The sequence below is a fragment of the Rutilus rutilus genome (genome assembly GCF_951802725.1).
Source record: "Rutilus rutilus genome assembly, chromosome: 10".
Lineage (NCBI taxonomy): Eukaryota > Metazoa > Chordata > Actinopteri > Cypriniformes > Leuciscidae > Rutilus > Rutilus rutilus.
In genome coordinates, this window is record NC_140215.1 from 15,100,208 (window position 1) to 15,122,252 (window position 22,045).

The 22,045-nt window shown below is 37.9% G+C and overlaps 1 protein-coding gene across 3 annotated transcripts in view; it reads right to left on the reverse strand.

The window, feature by feature from the left end:
• Positions 1–22,045, reverse strand: part of klf12b (Kruppel like factor 12b) — a 46,327-nt gene that overhangs the window by 17,077 nt on the left and 7,205 nt on the right. For 2 of the 3 annotated variants that reach the window (XM_084421481.1, XM_084421482.1), the window contains exons 2-3: positions 7,792–7,874; positions 1,927–2,428 (exon numbers count right to left, since the gene is read on the reverse strand). In XM_084421481.1, coding sequence (XP_084277607.1) covers positions 1,927–2,428; positions 7,792–7,857 — 568 coding nt within the window. In that variant the 5' untranslated portion in view covers positions 7,858–7,874. Of the gene's footprint in view, positions 1–1,926; positions 2,429–7,791; positions 7,875–9,644; positions 9,786–22,045 lie in introns of those variants that run through there. The other variant, XM_084421480.1, reaches the window with a different exon arrangement.

The following is a 22,045-nucleotide window of genomic DNA, read 5'->3' on the forward strand; positions in this document are numbered from 1 at the left end:
CTCCTTCTAACAGGATGCCCAGCCCTGCCCAACCATTTGGGACAGACACCCTTCCCAGATAAACAAGAGGTTGAGCAACAAACAGCTCCCTTGTGCCCTCCGCTCGGGCCGAACACCATTTTACAGCAACACCCAGAACATCATGGCTTACTGCCAGAGTATTAAAACTCGCCCTACAGGAAACCAACCCTAAACAGCAGTCCGGTGAGGTCTCGAGAGTTTGGGAACGCACCATGCAAGATGTGTGCTTCTGATTAGGGCATGCGGGACCTTTCTGCATGACCTTGGACTTGAGACAACGACACAGATCCTACATTTGAAGAAACCACATTCATCCCAGGATGATTAGTGTCTTAAGATTCTGCATAACTGTGGGCCTTACAGTAGCTGTAGGGTGGGGAATTTTATTTATTCAATATAAACATATACAACTCCCTATATATGGATGTTTCTTAAAGTATGGGAACTTTTGGCCCTGTTGACTTTTAGAAAATAACAGACTTTTCACACTCTCACTAGTAAATTTGTGAGGCCAAACATGCATTCCAGGACAATTTTTGTGTTTTCACAATTTTGTGGTGGAAAGGACATTTTGAGCTTCTTTTTTAAAAATAAAAAGACACCTTAATCTTGCTACGGCTATTTTCACAGCTAACACATTAAGTATCCTAAATACACATAATTTAATTGAAATTACTATAATAAAATTATGGTACATACCATTTTCTTTTGGGGGTTTTTTCTACACATCATGTCTCATGTTTCATTCCTCACTGAACACTGTTGTGTCCTTGGTAAACAAGTACACAAACTTATATATAAAACATTATTATGGGCAAAATTGTTGTTTGAGGTAAAAAAAAGAAAGAAAAAATTACACCGCAACTGTGGGCTAGACGTATAATAAAAACTGGGATATAAAAGTGCCTAAAGTTGAAGTAACAACCATATGTGAACTTGACCAAATGTAAAAAGCACATATCTACGCTGTAGCTGTAATCTCAGTTGTGTTTTTACATTTGTGTCCTCTTGAAAAGAATGAAATTCTTAGTGTTTTCATTTTTCCTTGTATCTCAGTTTTGGTCCATATGTGAAAAACTATTAGTTCACTTTGCATTTACGCTGTATACCGCAATTTTAGATGAAATGAAGCAAGTGTGAAAATACCTCACATGCTTGGGTGTGTTAAGCAGCAAAGTGCTAGGAATATCTTGAATAATGTATATAGGGACAACATGCACCTTGTCAGCTTTTCAAATGACTTCCAAATCTAAATCAAATATTACTTCTTTAAAAAAGCAACCGTATTTGTACATCAAATGGCAATCTGAGATGGCTTGCAGGTCGACCGCCATACTGGCTGGTACATAAATCAGAATTACCCGCCACTCTCCAAACAGTACTAGCATTTGGATGGTGGTAGGAATTAATTCCCCACCCTGCTTACTTGATTTGGAATTAGGCTTTTAGTTTGCATGCCCTCCTGAAGCAGTGCGTATGCAAGGCCTGACACACATCACATACTCCCTAACAGCAGGAAGTACACAGGCAGCTGAGGACAATCAACCCATATCTGCATGTCATTATGAGTATGGTGCTTTACTGTGAAGAAAGGACAGAGAGATTCTGCTGTCTGAAGCTAGTCTTTTAAAAACAAATCCGAACAGGTTCTTTTAATCAGCTTTCATTTTTCCCCCATTCCAGCTGATTTCTTTTCCGCTGTGATCAAAATTTCATTTGATTTCAGCATTCCCCTTGGGGCAGGTTGATGTTAAGTGCTTCACCCAGGGGCACAGCGGTGATCAATGAAGTAATTCTCAAACTGTTAAGTTGCAAACCTCCAACTTTTCAAATTAAGGAATCAACTTACTGTATAACTGTATGAAAAATGAATCAACTGGAATCAATCCAAAATGAGGTCCTTACCTTTGCCCAGGCACTTGGCCTCGTCCAGGAGAGGTAACATGATGGTGGAGTTGAGGGTGGAAGGTGAGCGTACGGCTGTGGTGTACATGAGGGGAAGCGACTGCACCACCACAGGGATACGGTGCACCTGACTGGGCAGTTTACTGGGGCTCGAAGGGGGAACAGGGTGGATGATGTGCAAAAATTGCTTGCCTCTAACTCCATGAGAAGAGCCCACCAACGGCCCGGGTGTCAAAACGGAGGGCATTCCCGCGGAGATGGATGCGATGACGGAAGGTGAGGACGACGATGATGAAGAGGAGGATGGAGAGAAGGCTGAGGTAATGGGTGAGGTGTTGGATGAAGGAGATGACGTCCGTGTTTTGTTGATCGACAGGTCCACGGGCTCCGTCTGGGTCTGGAACTGCTCGGATGAGAGCAGGTCTTCTGGAGGTTCTGCCTTCACTTTGCTGAGCAGGATTGGCACCGCCTCCATATCAGGATAGCCGTGCACTTTGGGTGACTGTAAGGAAGACATTTATAAAAGCCATGTAAATCTCTTCAGTCAAATTTCTGACACAAATGGTCATTGATGAGTTTTTTTTGTTTTTTAAATGTGCATCATGACAGTAATTCAGTGATTTTTTTTAAATATACATTTTCAAAAAAATATACATTTTATGCTAATTTTTATATTTTAAATTATATTTAAATATGAACTCTTTCTTTTTTTTTTTTTTTTACAAAACTTTCAAGGCCCCCAAATATTTGGTTACATTTTTTGTTTAGGCTCTGTTCTTTTCTTTTTTCTTTTTTTTTTTTTGAAAAAATTGTTCTTATCAACACAAAAAAAGAGCAACATTCTGAAAAAAAGCTGAGACATTCTTATTTTTGTCAAAGACTACCACCGGTTCGGATTCAGAGCGGTGATCAAAACATAGATCGAGTCCATCAACAGCCCCAAAGCTTGCACAGTCGTGTATCTCGTCCTGGGTCGACGTTTCATTCTTTAATGTTAGGCCATTTTGATTTATATGCTGTTTAATGTTTGTTGATCGCGTTAGCTTACATGTTTCTGCTTCTTCTCCGCTTGTTTTTAGATCCAGAGATTCAGTACTATTTCAGAGATGCGTAATAGAGGCCCCCTACCGTACAACAGTGAAAACATGGATTATCGGAAAATCAAGTCAATGGCGGGGAAGCGTTGTGTCAAACGACGGAAAATTCTTTCAATGCAGGGAAAGAGCTAAAATATACAGTTAATAAAAAATATGAAGAAAAGCTTTTCATAATATAATTTCTAACAACAATTTCCGGCACATTCAAATTGTGGTCCGCAACATGGACAAAACATAGCTTGACTTTTTTTTGCTTTCTCAACTATCAGAACTACATCTTGGAGACAGGATCTGTCAACTCCACACATTTGTCTGCTCAAAAACACCTAAAGTGCTAGCAGACAAAGCGCTCAATTCTGCAGTAAGCGCATATAGTGAAATGATCACTCCTGAGCAGGCGGCTAATCATGACAGAGCAGCACATTAAAACGAGGGGAAAAGTTCTCGAATTGCGACTGCAGATGTGATAAACGGTCTGCTGCAGAATCACGGCTTGACTTTGTTTATAGACTCACTTTTCTTTATGCAGACTGAGTGGGCCTGTAGCAAATTACAATTTTCCCCCCAGAGCTCATACTATTTTTACTCCGGACAAGTGGAGTCACTCTGAGCGTTACCGACCCATGAATCAGCAGAATGTGGTACAATAAAACTGCATTTGAATCCAAAAACAAACAAATGTCAGGCAATTAAATATGCTGACATGACCCGTAAAAACCCAGGTGGAGTCATTCAGGGTTTAGAGGGCATTGTCACAGGTCAGGACACATGACCTTAAGGTCAGGGTTACAATACTGATATGACTGGGCAGGGAAAAGAGCAGTATATTCAGAACAAAGAAACCCCTTTCTGCAAAGTGTGACAGCGCTGACAACAATGGTTCATTGGTGATTTAGTCTCTTTCAGGAGTTTTTGGGCTAAAAGAAAAAGCACAATGAAACTTTTTCACAGCTCTACTCAATTGACTGCTGGGGCTATTAAGGGATTATAGGGTCTGCAAATATCTCCAAGTCAGTTTTCTCTTGCAGGCCAAACAAGTTTATATTTCGCTTTTTTTTTTAAAGCGCTCCTTTAACATCTGTAACTGTTTTTTTTTTTTTTTTACACCAACCCTCATTAACCCCTTCCCCCAACTCCACTGTATTTTAAGCATATTGATACCATTTTTTTTTACTTAATTATTAAAATGTTCTAAAACAGCAACCAAATTGGCAAGACATTATTAAACAAACAAATGAAACCATTGGCTAACAATTGAAAAAAAGATAACAGACATTCTAGGAGCAAATAGGCCTATATAGAGAACCTCCTGATTCATATTAAACACATCCATTAACCTGATCGCAAATCAAATAACACATTTATATAAAATGCATGTTATTTTTACATCGTCTAATTTTTTGCTGTAATAAATGCTGAACATGGTCAGATTTTTAGTAAATTTGAGTATTTTATTCTTTAAAAATGCTGCACAGCTGCACAGACAGGGTAGTAATCAAACCCAGTGAGTGAATTTCTATTAGCATAGCATGCAATCAGCACCCTGCTAATGAGGGTTGTATGAAAGGGAAGGGAGGTGCCTCTAATGACCAATCAGCATCATGCTTAACAGACTCGCTATCTAATTGAAAAAACCTGCCTCTGTAATCTTTTGTGTTCCAAGCAAAAGGGACAAACCCTTTCTAACCAGTTCCTTGAATCGCCAGCGTTTCAAATTATGTGATGAGATGAGAACATGCAGCCGATGATGAGACAGAAACCAGCATGTCCAGCGCATGTAGGCCTTAAATATATATTACTTAAAGGGTTAGTTCACCCAAAAATGAAAATTCTGTCAGTAATTACTCACCCTCATGTTGTTCCAACCCCGTTAGACCTTCGTTCATCTTTGGAACACAAATTAAGATATTTTTGATTAAATCTGAGAGCTGTCTCACTCCTCCATAGGCTTCTAAGACATTATAACTTGCTGGCCCAGAAAATGTATTAAAGACATCGTTAATATAGTCCAAGTGACTCCAGTGGCTCAATCTTAAGTTTATAAAGCGACGAGAATACTTTTTGTGCGCAAAAACAAACAAAAATAACGACTTTATTCCACTTTTCATTTCCTTCTCTCTGGGCCTCGAGTCTGTGCACGTCACCTACGTGCAGCCTACGTGGTGACGTGCAACACAGACGCGCTACGCTTAAACACTACGTGAAAAGACTCGAGGCCCAGAGAGAAGGAAATGAATAGTGGAATAAAGTCGTTATTTCTGTTTGTTTTTGCGCACAAAAAGTATTCTCGTCGCTTTATAAACTTAAGATTGAGCCACTGGAGTCACTTGGACTATATTAACGATGTCTTTAATACATTTTCTGGGCCAGCAAGTTATAATGTCTTAGAAGTCTATGGAGGAGTGATCCAGCTCTCAGATTTAATCAAAAATATCTTAATTTGTGTTCCGAAGATGAACGAAGGTCTTACGGGGTTGGAACAACATGAGGGTGAGTAATTACTGACAGAATTTTCATTTTTGGGTGAACTAACCCTTTAACATGAATAACTTTTACTCTAGTCGTACTGAAATTGGTGACTTCTAACTTGTAATGGAGTCTTTTTCGCTGTAAGGTATCTGTACTTTTACTTATATATGGTTTTCAGGTAGCCTACTCTTTACATCTCTGATTATTATTCATATGGTATCACTGGCTGATCCACAACATACAACGTTTCGAGATTAAATGTGAATAGGAAAGAAAACAAGATGAAACTGTAGCAGACTGAAAGTGTAAACTGATGTACTGTGGCACACATGACCTCCTTTCATGTGGAATAAAATGTAAATGAAAGGCTTTGAGGAGATAAAAAGTTGTTTCTGTAGAAAGGTTTTCAAACCTCAACCGCTCGCTCCTCCGTACTTTCCACCTTGGCTCTTTACTGGTGACTTTTACTTTATTTGAGGATCCTACATGAAATCTCGGTCTTGCAAGTGAGGGCATTAACTGGGGCAAACCGTTCTCAGCAAGGTCTTGGCAAGTGGCCACCGGAATGACGACCATGTTTGAGCAATGAGATGCACTTCAAAGAGTCATTGTGTAGGTTGCACACTTCCTGGCGCTCGACAGCATTTTGACGCATATGGATAAATACGTCTACCAGCCTTTCGCAGGAAGGAAACAAGGTGTTGATATGCTGGCTTGTGAAGTAGAACATAACGAGGGTACGTTGTTGGCTCTCAGAAGCAACTATTAACAGGTTCTCTCTTTAAGAAAGTGGTTTGTCTATTCACTATCTGCTTTTGTGCTTTTCATTAACTGAGAAATTCTTGTGGAGTTCACTGAATAGAATCAAATTTATACACTAAGCTATGCTGAGTCAAAAGCTTATGATAATGTGACAGGTTAGTTATATAGTTCAGGCCTTTTAAAACTTTCAAAAACCACAGAATATGACAATCCCTATTTTGAAACAAATTAATATCCAATTTTTTTTTTTCACGATGCACAACTGTTTGTATGGTAAGATATATATATATTTTTTTAATGTTTTTAAAAGAAAAATACTCACCAAGACTACATTTATTTGATCAAAAACACAGTAAAAACACCAATATTGTGAAATATTATAACAATTTCAAACAACTGCTTTCTATATGAATATATTTTAATTCCTTCAGAAATCATTTTAATATGCTTATGTGGTGCTTAAGAAACATTTCTTATTATTATCAATGTTAAATATCTAGTTTTTTTTTCAGGATTCTTTGATGAATAGACTGTTTAAATAAAAACTTTTATTTATGAAAAAAATTCCAACAAAATATCTTTGTCACTTTATATCAACTGAATACATCCTTGATGACCACATGACCCCATATACAGTGTTTAATATATAACTATAAATATGTTTTTATTTCTTTCTGTTAGAAGCTATGGCTGTTAATAAAATAAAATAAATCATAATTAATAAATTCCAAACAGAACTGAAAATTAAAAAATAATAATGTCAAAGTCAGTAAATGTGTTAAACAATTAAATAAAACAAATTAACTATAAAAACTTGCAAAACTTCTTCTTTTAATTAAAAACATTATGTTTCATATTTGTTTCATAATATTCATATTTGATGAATATGTTAACACATAAACTTTGACAGCCCTAAAATACACATAATGTAAAATACTTATTCTCATTGAAATGCTCTGCAGATCCCCTAGCACCCTCTTGCTTGTTTGAAAACCCTGATATAGATGAACAGTATTCTAATAGATGTGCCTGGACGATCATGTAGAGTATATGTGCACTTAGGTAAGCAGCATATGAAGAAATAATGACACAAAAGAGAAAACGACTCTCAACAGCAGTGTATCTGCATCTGTTTTTGTGCCCTGCCAAAATGGCTGTCCTGGCTGCAGTGGCCCTGTCTGCAAGCCCTGGGAGCATTCCTGTTTCAGCTGTGGCTCTCCACATCAGGGCTGCTCCACACACACACACACACACACACACACACACACACACACACACACACACACACACACACACACACACACACACACACACACACACACACACACACACACACACACACACACACACTCACACACACACACACACACTCACACACACACACACACACACACACTCACACACACACGCCTGGGAGTAATTAGGGGTATCACAGCGAGAGGGTGGGTGTGTGAGGGGTGAAAGAAGTGGAGGGTGGTACAAGAGAATGGATAAGAGGTCAGGACAAAACTTGTATGAAAAACAACTGTTCTCTTACCCCTCTCTCAGATTCCAGAGGTTCTGCTTTGACTCGGACTGCAGGCATTCCGTCTAGCATTAACATCCTGTTATTGATGGCGTCTGTGAGCCGAGAGAGAGAGAAAAAGAGAAAGGCATGAGAAAGCTGCGTGTGACTCCTCTCACCTTTTCAGTGATTGCGCCATACCTAGCATGCTCTGAAACAATAGCGCAGGCTACAATGCAACAGGCAATGATGTCATGACGGTATGCAGTCAGTAAGCAGTTCAGGTTTATGTCTGAGGGTAAACAAACGCATCTGGCCTGTATTTTGGCTGGTATCTTACACCAAAAGGGCTGTGAAGAGTGAGCGACACAGAATGTAGCGTAGTAAGAAATCTGAGAGAAAGCTGTGAGAATTCAGGATAAATACAGTATCAAGTAAGTTTTTTTTTGTAAATAAACACCAATAAGTAACTTAGAGAGGAAAAATACAGATTTGCCCTTAGTTTTTTGGTAAACATTACAGAGATCCAAAATCTCCCTTCAGAATCCTATACCCCTTGGATCCCAAAGCTACTCCATCAACTGGAAGAATACGTTTTATGAGTACTCTATGTACTTAGTACTCTTGGTGCCTAATCAAAAATAGACATCAATTAACATTTTTCATGTTTTGTTTTTTGTTTATTTAGTTAGATATCACATGTTGTATTATTAAAGCAAAAATGGTCCAATTAAACATTTACCTTTTTGTGTTTTTAGTTAGCCTTCAAGCTAATAGCTTAGTTTAGTATGTTTATAGCTTAGCATAGCTCTAAGTATAGGCTAACTCTCTTTGAAAAGACAAAATGAGTATAATAATCAGATCTTGCTGAGCAAATCACAAGACCACAGTATCTGTTGTTCTTTTTTAACATTGTGAAACCACTGCTCGAACAACTTTGCAAAGTAACATCATTACATTTGACTTATAAGTAGCCTAATGTGTATTTTATTTATTTATTTATTTATGAAGGAGAAAGAGAGAAAAACAATACAGGTAAAAAGCATATATACAGCTCTGTTAATCAGATTGCAATTCCTAAAATACTTGAATGAATAATAGGATGTATGTCCTTAATACGGACAAAAACCATTCCAGACCATCTTCGAATTTCAGAGATCTGAAAATGCATTAATGCCGGGTGTAAAGGGGGCTTGTAGATAGGAAAGAACATTCGGCATCACCTAGGCGACCTGCTGCATGTCTATGGGGTAGAGCTGTGCTAGCAAACACATGCACTCACTCGTACAACACACACACACACACACACATACATATAGCTGCATACAGTGCATTCACACATCCAAGGCTGCCTCTGCTATCAGAGTCTCCTGACATTTCTCTTCTTGTATATCCACACAAATGACAAGACTTTCTAACAGAATCCACGTCTTTGTGCAAACTCCCCTCAGGCATCTGAGTCTCGGAACAAAGACTACAGGCTTGTTACAGCTCTGTGCTTTACAGTGGGCATTGCTCTACCAGACTCTGTCACAAATATAAAAAAGTGGCCACCTCCCTCAACATCCAAGGGATGCAAGAGGAGACAGCCTTAATGAACTGGTGGAATCTGATTACAAGTTAATATAGCTCTTAGAGCACTGCATGATGGGCTCCAGAACTCCCACAGAGACAGTTTCTCTCCCCCGTCTACTCAATTTACCATGTTTAACACCATAAACGCACAGTAATAGACACATGGGCACCTTGGGAAATGTAATATTCATGTGTCCTCGTGTTTGTTTGGGTTTCGCCTTTTGGAAGGGATGAGTTTGCACACAGACAGGTGACTTGTCTTGAGGATTGAAAGGAGTGAACATAAATCTCTTCCTGTCAAAATGACTTACTTTGAAGTGTGCGGCTCGTAGGAACATCTGTCACTAGTGTTGTAAATACGGTCAGTGTGGCTTTCGGAGTTGTTACGACTCTTAGCAAAGGGGAACCTCAGAAAAGAGCCAATCACAACAATGCGATTGTGGCTCAGAGGGAGTTGTCCTGAAGTAACCTGTGCACTTATTATTTTAGCAGCAGCACATGATGGAATGCAAGCAAAGCAGATATGCTTTAAACATCTCTATTACACTTCAGTCTTGGCATGGGCAGCAGGAAATGAGGCCCAGATCTCGACTCAGCACTTGGGCTGAACCCATTCTGGTGAAGATGAGACAACACTACAGTCCACTGGATGAATCTACATTGTTATGCATAAATAGCCAGTGTACATTTTCACACAGCTATTGTGTTTTGACAAAAGATTTGTTAATATTTTGTCATGTCATATTCAAGCATTTTAGTCTTTACTAATTTTAGTCATTACAAATACAATTAAAACAATTAGGCAAAAAAATATGCAAAGTGATAAAAAACTTTAACTGACCAAACTATAACCAAATTTAAAATAATTAAATAATTAAATTTAAATAAAAAAATTTGAGGTCAGAAAGATTTTTCTCCTTTTTTTGTTGATAGAAATACTGTTAATACTTTTATTCAGCAAGGATTCATTAAGTTGTTTAAAAGTGAGAGTAAAGACATTTTGAATGTTACATATAACGTTGAATGTTACATTTTCCATTTCAAATAAATTGAACTCTTTTGAACTTTTTATTCGCTAAAATATACTGGAAAAAAAATGTATCACTGTTTCCACTAAAATATTACGCAGCACATCTGTAAGTGGTTTTTGAAAAACGCTGTTGAAAAGTATATCGGACTGAGCATCAAAACACACTTGCAGCCAATCAGCAGTAAGGGGCGTGTCCACTCATGATGGGGGCGGAGAGAGAGCTCAGCGCACAAGACGGACATTAGCAGAACGACTTTAGAAAGAGAGAGATGGCAGAGAAAATACAAAAGAAGAAAACGTCCATATAACTTTAAAAGAAGGGTTGCGATCAGTAAGCTAAAAAACAATTAGACATTCGACCTGAATTATCATAGCAACACAAATTGCTTTCATTTATGTGTAAAGCGTGAATGTGGGGGCGGAGGCATCAAGATAGGGATGTGATCCATTTGGGTTTGTTTTGGAGATTTCAAATGTTAACAGCATTTACCAGAAAAGCGTTTACCATTTCTCCTAAAAAACGTTTTCGTGCTTTTATTAATATCTTGCAGTGTTATTCTTTAATATATTGTCTTGTAATTATATAGCTAAATAAATAAACATAATTTAACAGTAATTTCATTTCAGACATCAGCACTAGCATGCATGTTAGCCTTTAGCAGTAGCACAGTTGAACTGTATTTAAAAAGCTTTCTAGCTTTAAAAAACAAAGGTCTTAGTCATATGGGGTTAAAAGCAAAATATAATTTCTGTGTGAATTGTAACTGAGTGTGCTTCCAAGTTAATCTGTGTGCATTGGATTGAGATTGTGATCAGGATGTCCAATGGCTCCAGGTAGTGGTGGGCTGAGATAATGTTGCCATGGCAACTCAAGTTGGAGCTCAGAGGGTTATTGTCCTTCTGGATTGACATGCGAGATTTCACAGTTGACCAGGGCACTCGCTGTTCAACAGCCAGCTATTTTTTTGTGCGTGTGTGTCCAAGGAGCTGTCATCACACTCTTGTGTATTGTGTAAGCATATCACTCTGAGACATTGATCATTAGATCAGATAAATGAGCCAACCTCTTGCCTAACTAACCTTGTCCCTTAAGAGAGCTCCAAATGGGAAATCAATACCAAGAGCAAGGTCTCAGTTGTTTCATTAACCATCAAATGAACAGATTATTAGCATAATTGAGTACAGCACCATGAGGTTAACATTTAGGCACAATTTGTCTATCTTAGCTCCAATTGATTAACACTTAATCAAGAGGTTGTGATGGAGGATGGTGTTTCGCCAACTGTATTTAACAGTGGCAACGTGATACTAGAGGCAAGAGTAATGATGACTAATTCTAGATCCATCTTCCTCCGCCTTCTCCAAACAGCATAAATGTTCTTGGTCAGATTGTGCGATTTATCTAGTCTAGTATACTGTCAGTGTATTACCCTATAGCAGACCCTAACAAAGGAATTTTCACATTAGGACTTGTATGTTATGATATTGTTTATGGATAATTAATCATCTTGAGCATGTAAAGTTTAGTTTTAATTCCAAAACAGACCCATGGGTGTGTGTTTGTTTGCCTTGACCTGCATTCAATGTGATCAAGCACACCGAGCAGGAGTCCTATTTGCATTCCTTTCTTCTGCGCAACACAAAAGAAGATAGTCTGAAGAATGTTTCAACTCTTTTTAATCATACAATAAAAGTCAATGGGATCCAAAACAACTGTGGACCCCGTTAAATGTTATTCTATGTATAAAAAAAACCCAGACATGTGTTCCACAGAAGAAAGAAAGTCAGGTTTGGAACAACACGAAGATGAGTAAATGTGTGACAGAATTTTCAAAAACATTTCACAATAAGGTTCAATCCATTAACATTAGTTGACTAGTTAACAAACTAGCAATGAAAATACTTCTAAAGCATTTATTAATATTAGTTCAAGTTAATTTCAACAGCAACTAATACATTATTAAAACCAAAAGTTGCATGCTAATATTATTTAATGGACATGAACTAACAATAATCAGTTGTATTTTTATTAAGTAATGTTAACAAAGATGAATGAATAATTTAACAGATGTATTGCTCTTTGTAAGATAATGCATAACTAACTAATAAGACCTCATTGTAATGCGTTTCCGAATAAAAAATTTGGGGTGAACTATCCCTTTAAAAAACTGGAGAAATGGAAAGAGAGCAATCGAGCGAGCGAGAGAGATTAAGATCACCTTTCCATTTCACCGGGACGCCGAAATGAAATGGTGATCCCAGGTGTGAGCGTTATGAGCATGGAAGGTGCAGTAACTGAGTGCTCAGGCATCTCATTGCCATGCACGGCTGGAGCCGTCCCCCGAGAGGCTCCCTGAGAAGAATGAGGGCAATTCAACTGGAAACGGGGCAACAGGGAGGGGGGCCCGCCTGGGATTTGATTCCGGCTGAGGATGGGGGAGCCAGGGGAGGGGATTGGCTGGCACTCCCATGCCCAGCCGTAGCTCCAGAACTCCCCGATGGACGTGGGTGCAGACGGAGCACCGGCGAGCAGACCCCAAAGAATGACGAGCGGATCAATATGAGGTGACAGGCCTGGGTGGAAAAGCCTGACCTTCCTGGACCCCACGCTGACCTTGCTACACAATGATTTAAAGAGTATTCAACTTGCCCCCTGGAGCCGGTTGCATACCTCATTGTATAACTTTCTGCCTCGCCAAGCCTGGTGTGGCATTGATGTGAGGGGCGTTACAGTGTATAGTGGGAACCTTTATTTAAGTGGTTTGGACGTATTTATAAAGTAATAGCCTATCAATTTGTCAAGGGGTATAAAATAGGGAAGCACTGACATTTAAATTTTGGCCGATGCCGATAACTCGATAATCATTTTTGTGTTATGGCAGATATTTAAATTGTCCACTTTTTTGTCTATTTTTTTATTTTTTATATATAAAATACAAAGCAACTGAAACTAATAGTGTCAAGTGACTTTAGGCATCATTACATTATAATATAAGCGGGTATTCATCTTAGGATTTGCTAAGGATTACATTTGACTAAATTAGTAGTGTTTTTAAAGATGAACTAAGTTACATTAGAAAAAGCAGGGTTCAACGCTAAGGATTTTTTTTACTGGTTGTGCCAGTGGTTTAAATTTTTATTTGCATAAATAAATAAATGTTGTTTTCATTGTTGTGACCCATGTAACATTATATTCTAATAAGGCAACCAAAATTTTAGATAGGCTAGCAGTGAAATTTCACAATTCTTGATTCCAATTTCGATGCCACAGCAAAAAGTACTAGCCTAACTAATACAAAGTACTAGTTATTACTGAAGACAAGTGAACAGTCAGTAATAAATAAGAACAAATAAACAAATTAAAAGCAACAGCACAAATAAATACAATAGAACAAAAATTAAATAACGATGCAAAATTAAACATTTCTAACAGTAGTATTTATGTACAGAAATGAAAGGATCAGCTGTAAAATAACACTGCATAGTCTTCAGTGTAAAAATTAAATGTAGATTAAGCTACAAAAGGTATTCAGTCAAGAGCAGTGAGTGATTTTCTGTCGTTTGTTGTTTGATTAACATTAAACTACACAGAGAGCAGCAGGTAATATAGGCTCCTGTCACTTTAAGAGTTAATGCATGGATCCAATACACTGTTAAACATGCGTTTTCTTTCTCAAAGGTTTACTCACCAAGATAGGTATCTTAACATAATTTTGTGTGTATTTCAAGCACAACAAGACGCAAAAGAGAACTCAATTCTTCTTTCGCAGCTTCTCTTAAATACCGAATTGTGTTCTTTTTCACATCTTCTTCGATTCTGACGAAGCAGCACTGGCCTGACAATTCTGCAATAAACAGTGTCTTTCATGCTGACATCGGGTAGTCCTTTACTAATTTATAAAAGTTTTTTTTATTTCTATATATTAATAGTACTTCATCTTAAACTTATTTCAGTTTAAATTTTTCGTTTTTTTATTTCAGCTTTATTTCAATTGCTGAATACTATTTTTAATACTTTTTAATTTTATATAACAATAACAACACACAATATAATAACTCATATACAGTAGGACGATATGTATTAAACATCCATGAAAAAATCTCCAATATCAGCCATTAACCGATATGGCAGCAATATATCCTAGAATAAAATATTCCAAAACACCAAGAAATTTCTGAATAAATAAGACAAAATTTGGAACATGAGCAGAAAAGAAAGAGGAGCAGGATGATCATGCTACTGCTTGGAGGCGTTTCATATCTGAATTCATATCTGCACTGGAGGAGTAGCACACTAACAGACGGGTTCCCTTGGTCCTGCCAATGCTTTGTTCCCATGTCGAGAGCCCAGAGCAACTACAGTCATCTGTGGCACAGAGGCTGGTCCTGCTGCCATGGGCCGAAGGGGGAAATGCAGATGGGGAAGAGAGGAGGAGGAGGAGGAGGAGGTGATTGAGGAGGGAGGTAGAGATTTAAGCACTGGAGCCCAGCCAAGAACCAGACAAGAACACTGAACTCAAACATGCCAAGTGAGCCTCTCAGACTCAACCAGAGCAAAAGAACAGCATTTTATGTAACATCAGACTCCACACTGAGAAGAAGAGCTATTGAGAGCTGCTTCCCGCTGAGCTCTTGTAAATAGATTACCTTGGCTTTTGATTTGCAAAAAACTAACACTCTGGAAATATTAAAGGTGAAGTGTGCAATTTCTGAACCACTAGTGCTAGTTTGTAAAAAAAAAAAAAAAAAAAAAGTGACTGTCTGTAAAGAGATAGTTCCAGCCCAACCTCAAACTTTTTTACATCTACATTTATGCATTTTATGAAGTAAAGTTCCTGCTGATCTACCGAATAAAAATCCTGTAACCACAAAAGAAAAAATTCAACAAGTTCACATGATGCAACGAGAATCAGGCTTCCTCTCACCACTGCCAGACAATGTCTGCAAGACAGAGCTCGGCTCAAGCTCACTTCCCACTTTGGAGCCCCTGTAAACAGCAAATATGACGAGTCAGCACTCTGTCATTACCAGCAGAGAACATGCAGGCTAAATACCGCCTTTCCATTTACTGTCATGCTGGACACAGTAACTTCAACCTCGGGGGGCAGGGGGAGATGCGATGGTTTTTAGTGGAAAGCTCGGTTTGTTTCAGTATCATGAATTTTTTCTTCGCACATGGTATCGGTCATGAGATTTTTTGGTGTATTAACCAACATCTGCGGTCATAAACTGATAATAAATAAATAAGTAACTGTTTTGAAAATAACCAAGTACCATAGCACTACCATCTGACTACCAAATAAACTTTTTCACTGGCACAACATCAAGGTAATCTCAGGTAGTGTCAGAGTATGTACCGCATTTAAAGAGGAATTTACTTCTTGACTTCTGCCCTTACACAAACTGAACAGCGAATGAATTTCAGAAAACATAATACAATCACACCCACATCCATATCTCTTCCTGGTAGATATCGTGGATTCTAACCCCAATGCTCCCCATCCTTTGGAGTGGACTATATTTTTTTGGTTAATCTTTTCTGGCATACTGTGAATGACTTCAGACTTTCCATTTCATAAGGCGCATTTTCCTTGGCAGGCAAGTCTGTGCCCTAAGACTTTGGCCGCTATTGGGACCTTTTTTGATTCGAGCTCTAGAGAGATGTGCTGCTTCAGTACCAGCTGAGTTTGTGGATAAGTAATCTGAGTGCGTGTTCTCCTCCCTGCGCATCCAGACGGTAGCGCTTCACCTCAGGGAGCCCACTTTGCCATTTTCCTCTGTCTAAAAACAGCCACACAACAATGCCTGTCATTCACTCGGGCCCCCAACCAAGCAGATTTGCTGTCTTGTAGCTCTCTTTATTTTTCTGAGTGTGACAAATGTACTCTGACTCAGAGACGAACAGAAGGAGTGCTGAAAGACATGACCAGATAAACTCCTCTGAACAAAAAACGAGGTCACAAGGGAATGCGCTACTCTCGAATGCCAGTTTTAGAGCCACGTCAATGCAATCAAGATGAAAGTTCACTCAGAGGAGGGAAAAACATGCAAGCCCTAAACACCATCAGCAGAGTCAAATGCTGGGACCCGTCCAAGACGGCAGCTGTAAAAAGACTCCTGTACTGTACATCAATTTTATCCTACTACCCCCCATCACTAGGCCTCACACACCTGATAGGAAGTGAGAGACCTTTAATAGAACGCTGAGGCTCTTGTAAACACTAGGCCAACTTTCCAAAACACAGGCTGACGGAAGCACCCGTAGTCCAGCAAAATGCCCTTGGGCTCTGGCTATTTCTGCCCAGGGAGATCCTGTGTCAGTGATTCAATGAGGATAAGACAGCTTAGTCCATGAGATACGGCCCTAGTCCGCACTACTCGCATATAAAAAGCTGCACACAGTCAAACTTTGGTACGGTTGTACGTTTCCTAATGGAGCAAGAAAAATCATGCCTAATTAAGCCATTCATTTCCTCTGAAATTTAGAAAAGAGATGAAATCTGGTATAAAAAACGTCCGGTATGATTTCAAACACATGCATGAAACTATTATTCTCAAAACCTTTCCTATAATATTACCAGATAAAGTATCAGCCAGGTTTTATTTTACTGATTGGTCAGTGCTATGGGGGTGAGAGGTCATGAGTTGTGTAAAAGGGAGTAAAGGAGAAAAGAGGGGTCAGAGTCCATTCTTCACTTAAAACATAAAAACATCTCAAATTAGTGTTTAGTGGAATCCATACAGCAGAATGTAATGGTAAGAAAAATACTAATACTAATATTTTAAAAGTATCTTTTTCTGTTTCTTTTTTTTTTTAAATGCATCACCTACACAGTTACTTACACAGAACGATATCTGACGATATCTTAATATTCAACAATATTATTGATCTGCCTACATTGACAGCATTAAATGAGAACTGAACTGAGCTGGACGATGACATCACTGTTTTCTTCAGAGCAGCTATATATATATAAATTAACTAAATTAATAACTTTTTTACAGCAAAAACAAACCATCACTGAACTTACTTAAGCTGGACTATGATGCTGTTTTCAGCTGTACAGCAGAAACATTATTTTCCTGTTATCACTGTAAAGCTGCTTTGAAACAATCTGTATTGTAAAACGTGCTATATAAATAAAAGTGACTTGACTTGCATCCTGATCAGCTGGTCCTGATCAGCATTTTCAGCTGAAAAATCTGTCAAAGTTTATGAAAACAGAATTAAAGGGATTAGTTTCGCTAAACGCACCCATGGGACATTATGTCACAGCTTAGCTATTTAGTTTGAAGTATCAGGATGCAGAGTGATGGGCTTTCAACTCAGCAAAGAGGCGTCTTCACAGCTAAAGCAAAGGCATTGTTTTGAGGTTTTTTTTCTTTTTTTCATTCACGTGGTTTTGCAGGTTCTAGTAAACATGTCTGGCTTCATGAGCTGTGGTTCTTCAGCCAAATCGTTCTATGACCTCTGAAATATTTCTCATGAATTTCCAATTCACCCTAGTTCTCACACATAATGTGTACTGTTGTCTCTACTGAATATCCATCTCACTGCAGTGTCATACTGTTTTAACAGTAGCGCAGAGTAGAAATAGGGCTGGGCGATATATTGAATATTTACAATATATTTGCAATTCTTTTGCTGGCGACATAAAATTATGCAACACCGAGTTTTAAAATAATATAAAATAAAACGATTTTAAGATTTGGAATAAAATTATTTTATTTTAACAAAATACAATTTGTGGAAATGTGGATGTGAAAAACATGCACGATTACTTTAACAAGATTTTCTAACAATATATTAAACATTTTAAATAATGAGATTTTTTTTTTTTGGGGCTATATTGCCTAGACCTGACATTAAATACAAAGAAATCTGCTGTTACATACACACTACTTATAATCTGAAATTGTAGGCTGCACAAGACCCTGGCCAGTGCTAGCACACCTCTTCCCTTCCCCCTTTAGTTAAAGTGCTGTGGTCTCAGTGGTCCATGCTTTAAAATAGACCTGACACAAAAACCTCAATTGCTCCGAGAGGTATGGAATGGGCGGAGTGGTCACCGCAGAGGGATTTAGCTGGGGAGAGGTGGACTTAAATGCTGATGATGATCTGTGCTGGATCAATAAGGAATGTGCATGTGCTGATAGGCTGCTCCTACTCCACATTTTCTCCCTCCAAGCCCTCAGTTTGCACAGGAACTGGAAACCCAACCTCATCTCCAATTCAGAAAAGAAAGCTAATGAACTGCCTCTGACCAGCAATGCCTCACAGCTCCCGCTTTCTTTCTCTCCTTCTCAGAATGTGTCACGTCAGAAGTCTGCAGTTGGTGTACTGTAAAGTGACCAGATTTCTGAAATGAAAACCGGGGGCCTTTCTAGTTTAGTATTAGAAGTATTGTTGACTGATAAAAATAATTTTTAGCAACTGAAATAAAGCTCAAATAAAACAAAATACATAGCCTGGGTTTCCCCATGCTGCCTTGCGCGCAGCGCGATTTTATTCACCCTGCTAGGCAGCCTGGACACCATGGACCAGATTTTCCCCTCAAAAAGGGAACCAATCACAGAACGGGGAGGGAGCAGCAAGACGATGACGACGTCTATGCGACACACCGAAGCAGTTTGTTTATATCTTTGGATCCAACATGGCAGCAGACGCGAAGTTACCTTTCGATGCAGCCTTAGATAGTGTTCTAAGTAGTTTAGTCGCTGAACGCCATCGTGTACACATAAATCTCTGACCCATCGTCTTCTTCCTCGTCGAATTTCTGTCGCTCTACATTCGTCATCTGGTATAATTGAAACGATTGGCTATGAGCTACGTACAGGCGCATTTGATAGACATTCGTAGCGCCCAATAAACGGCTCTGGGCATTCGTAAACCACGCCTCAAATACGAGAAAATGAACATGTGGTTCCCAGACCACGTCTCAATGAGACGAGCCACGCTACAAAATACAAATATTAGATGAAGAACTTTAACTTAAAAAACGTAATAGAGGAATAAGCTTCAAGAAGCCGTATTTTAGAGCAGCTAAGGGGCGTTGTTAAGCATAATGCGGAGCGATGTTCTAAAAACATTGTAACCCAGTGGATTCAGTGGACTTTTTTATTTTTATCAAATGGTTACTACATATAGCAACAAAACTTAAAAAAACTTATTGACAACAAATAATAATCCTTATGCTAATCCTTATCTGTTTTATACATTATGAATACAATTAGAAATGTTGTTTTGGCAACTACCTGAAATAGGTTTAAATTGAAGCACTAAAATGACTAAAACTGAAATAAAAATGAAAGCTAAATAGAAAGGTAAATATAAATTTTGTTTAAACTAATAACTAATAAACTAAATAATAAACTAAAAACTAATACTAAAACTTAAAATATTTTTAAAACAAACAAACAGAATATATACAAATAAAAAGTTCATTCAAAATATTAATAAATACTGAAATAGGATATAATTAATACTAAAATTATTAATACTAAAACGCCATCAACTCACACTTGTAACACCTGTAAAGACTATTATTCTGCAGCACATTTGCACCCTTCAAACTAATGCTTGTGGACAATGATGTCAGCGCACATCCAAAATAATGCATTACAGGGCTGTATAGAGTTAGTTCCTATACTGAATTGCAATATAATGCATAGCAGTTTGACAGACAGTTAACAGCTGTATAAAGAATTTGAGTTACAAAGGTAAAGATTTTATTCTGTTATAGTCTAAAATTTCCTGTTATTTAAAAAGGTAAGTAAGAAAGAAATTACACACTGTATGTTATGGTAATGGACAATGGTCTGTCCACAGAAAGCAAGTACTGCCTGTGTTACAGCATGCTGCACTGTAATCACAGAAGTGAAAAAAAAACAAAAAAAAAACATCGAACCTCTGTTTTTCTTTCGACAAGTCATTATGACTAACGAGTAGTCATGTAGTGGTAATGTCACATTGATTCACATGCCATTAATCCACTTTTAATGAACCCAGCCCATTGTAATCAGTCTTGTCACTGACATGTGACCAATACATTGACAGTCTTGACCGTCAGCAATGTCACTGCTGTTAAAAAAAAACCTCCACTTTCTCAGAGTGTGACTTTTTGACCGTTACAATTATAAGCTCTAGTACAACAGTCCTATATTTGGGAAAGCCAAGTTATTCTCTGGCTATTACTTAAATGCATAAATTGAAAAAAAAAAAACGTCTCCCCATTAGAAATGCACATCCCTTTGTCATCCAACCACAATTGCTTGTGATGTGATTGACAGTTAAGAAGATTGCCCCTCCTCTCAAATCCTACGCCTGCTAAGAAGATGCTCACAGCTGTCCCCAGCATTCAAGTAAATCCATTTAAAGGTGTCCAAAGCTAACTTTTAGGGGCCATATGTGTTCGTACCAGCTGTGGACTGCAGGGTGGCTCTGTTTGCTGGAAAGGTAGAAGTTCCATCCAAAGAAAACATCACACACAGATGAGCAAACAACAATACTGTTTCACACTCGAGCTGTGCACTGTCAGACGCTTAGGGCAAATATCCACCTTTATGCTTACAGCAGTAAAGTGTGACTTACTCATCTAAACTCATATGTTTAATTCATATGCTTATAAAATGTACATTCAAATTCTATACACTACTGTTCAAACGTCTTTAGTTCAGTAAAAATGTTTTAATGTTTATGAAAGAAGTCTCTTATGTTTACCAAGGCTGCATTTATTTGACCAAAAATACAGTAATATTGTGAAATACTATTAGAATGTAAAATAACTTCTTTTTTTTATTTTTATTTTTTATGTTATTTATTCCAGTGATGGCAAAGCTGAATTTTCAGCATCATTATTCCAGTCTTCAGTGTCACATGATCCTTCAGAAATCATTCTAATATGCTGATTTGCTGCTCAATAACATTTCTTATTATCACCAATGTTGAAAACAGTTGTGCAGTAATATTTTGAGGAGATCGTGATACATTTTTCAGGATACTTTGATGAATATAAAGTTCAAAAGAACAGCATTTATTTAAAATCGTAATCTTTTGTAACATAAATATCTTTACTGTCACTTTTGAACAATTTAATGCATCCTTGCTGAATAAACATACTAATTTCTTTTAAAAAAAATTTACTGAAAAAAAAAAACTTTTGAACGGTAGTGTATTTATAATAACAATAATAACAACAATAATAATAATAATACGCATTAACCATATGAATTTGGGAGAGTGGTCTGTTTGACCAGCCAACATCAATTATGTAACTAAATTAATGACAATTTGCATTACTAGTATTTTTTACATTAAGGGTTGGTTCTGAACCTAGTAAGCAATTACCCAAAACATCATAGGGACCGAATAGCAGTGAGCTATAAAAAACACTCATAGCAACTGTATAGCACAATGCCCTGGCAAAACCTTAGCATCAAAATCGTTAGCTTAGCACAGGTTAGCAGCACTCGCATTCTCTTCAGAAAATGAGGTCTAGTTATACCACACGCTTTTGTATCAGGACTGGTGATTTTCTGTAAATAATAGCAATTGAAAAATGCCACTTGCAGTTACACAACTGTCATCAATGCTATATAAGGAGATCAGCTACATGCCTTTCATTCATAGCATGTCATTCTACTGTTCACCATACATCATGTGGAAATAAGTGCTGTCGTACT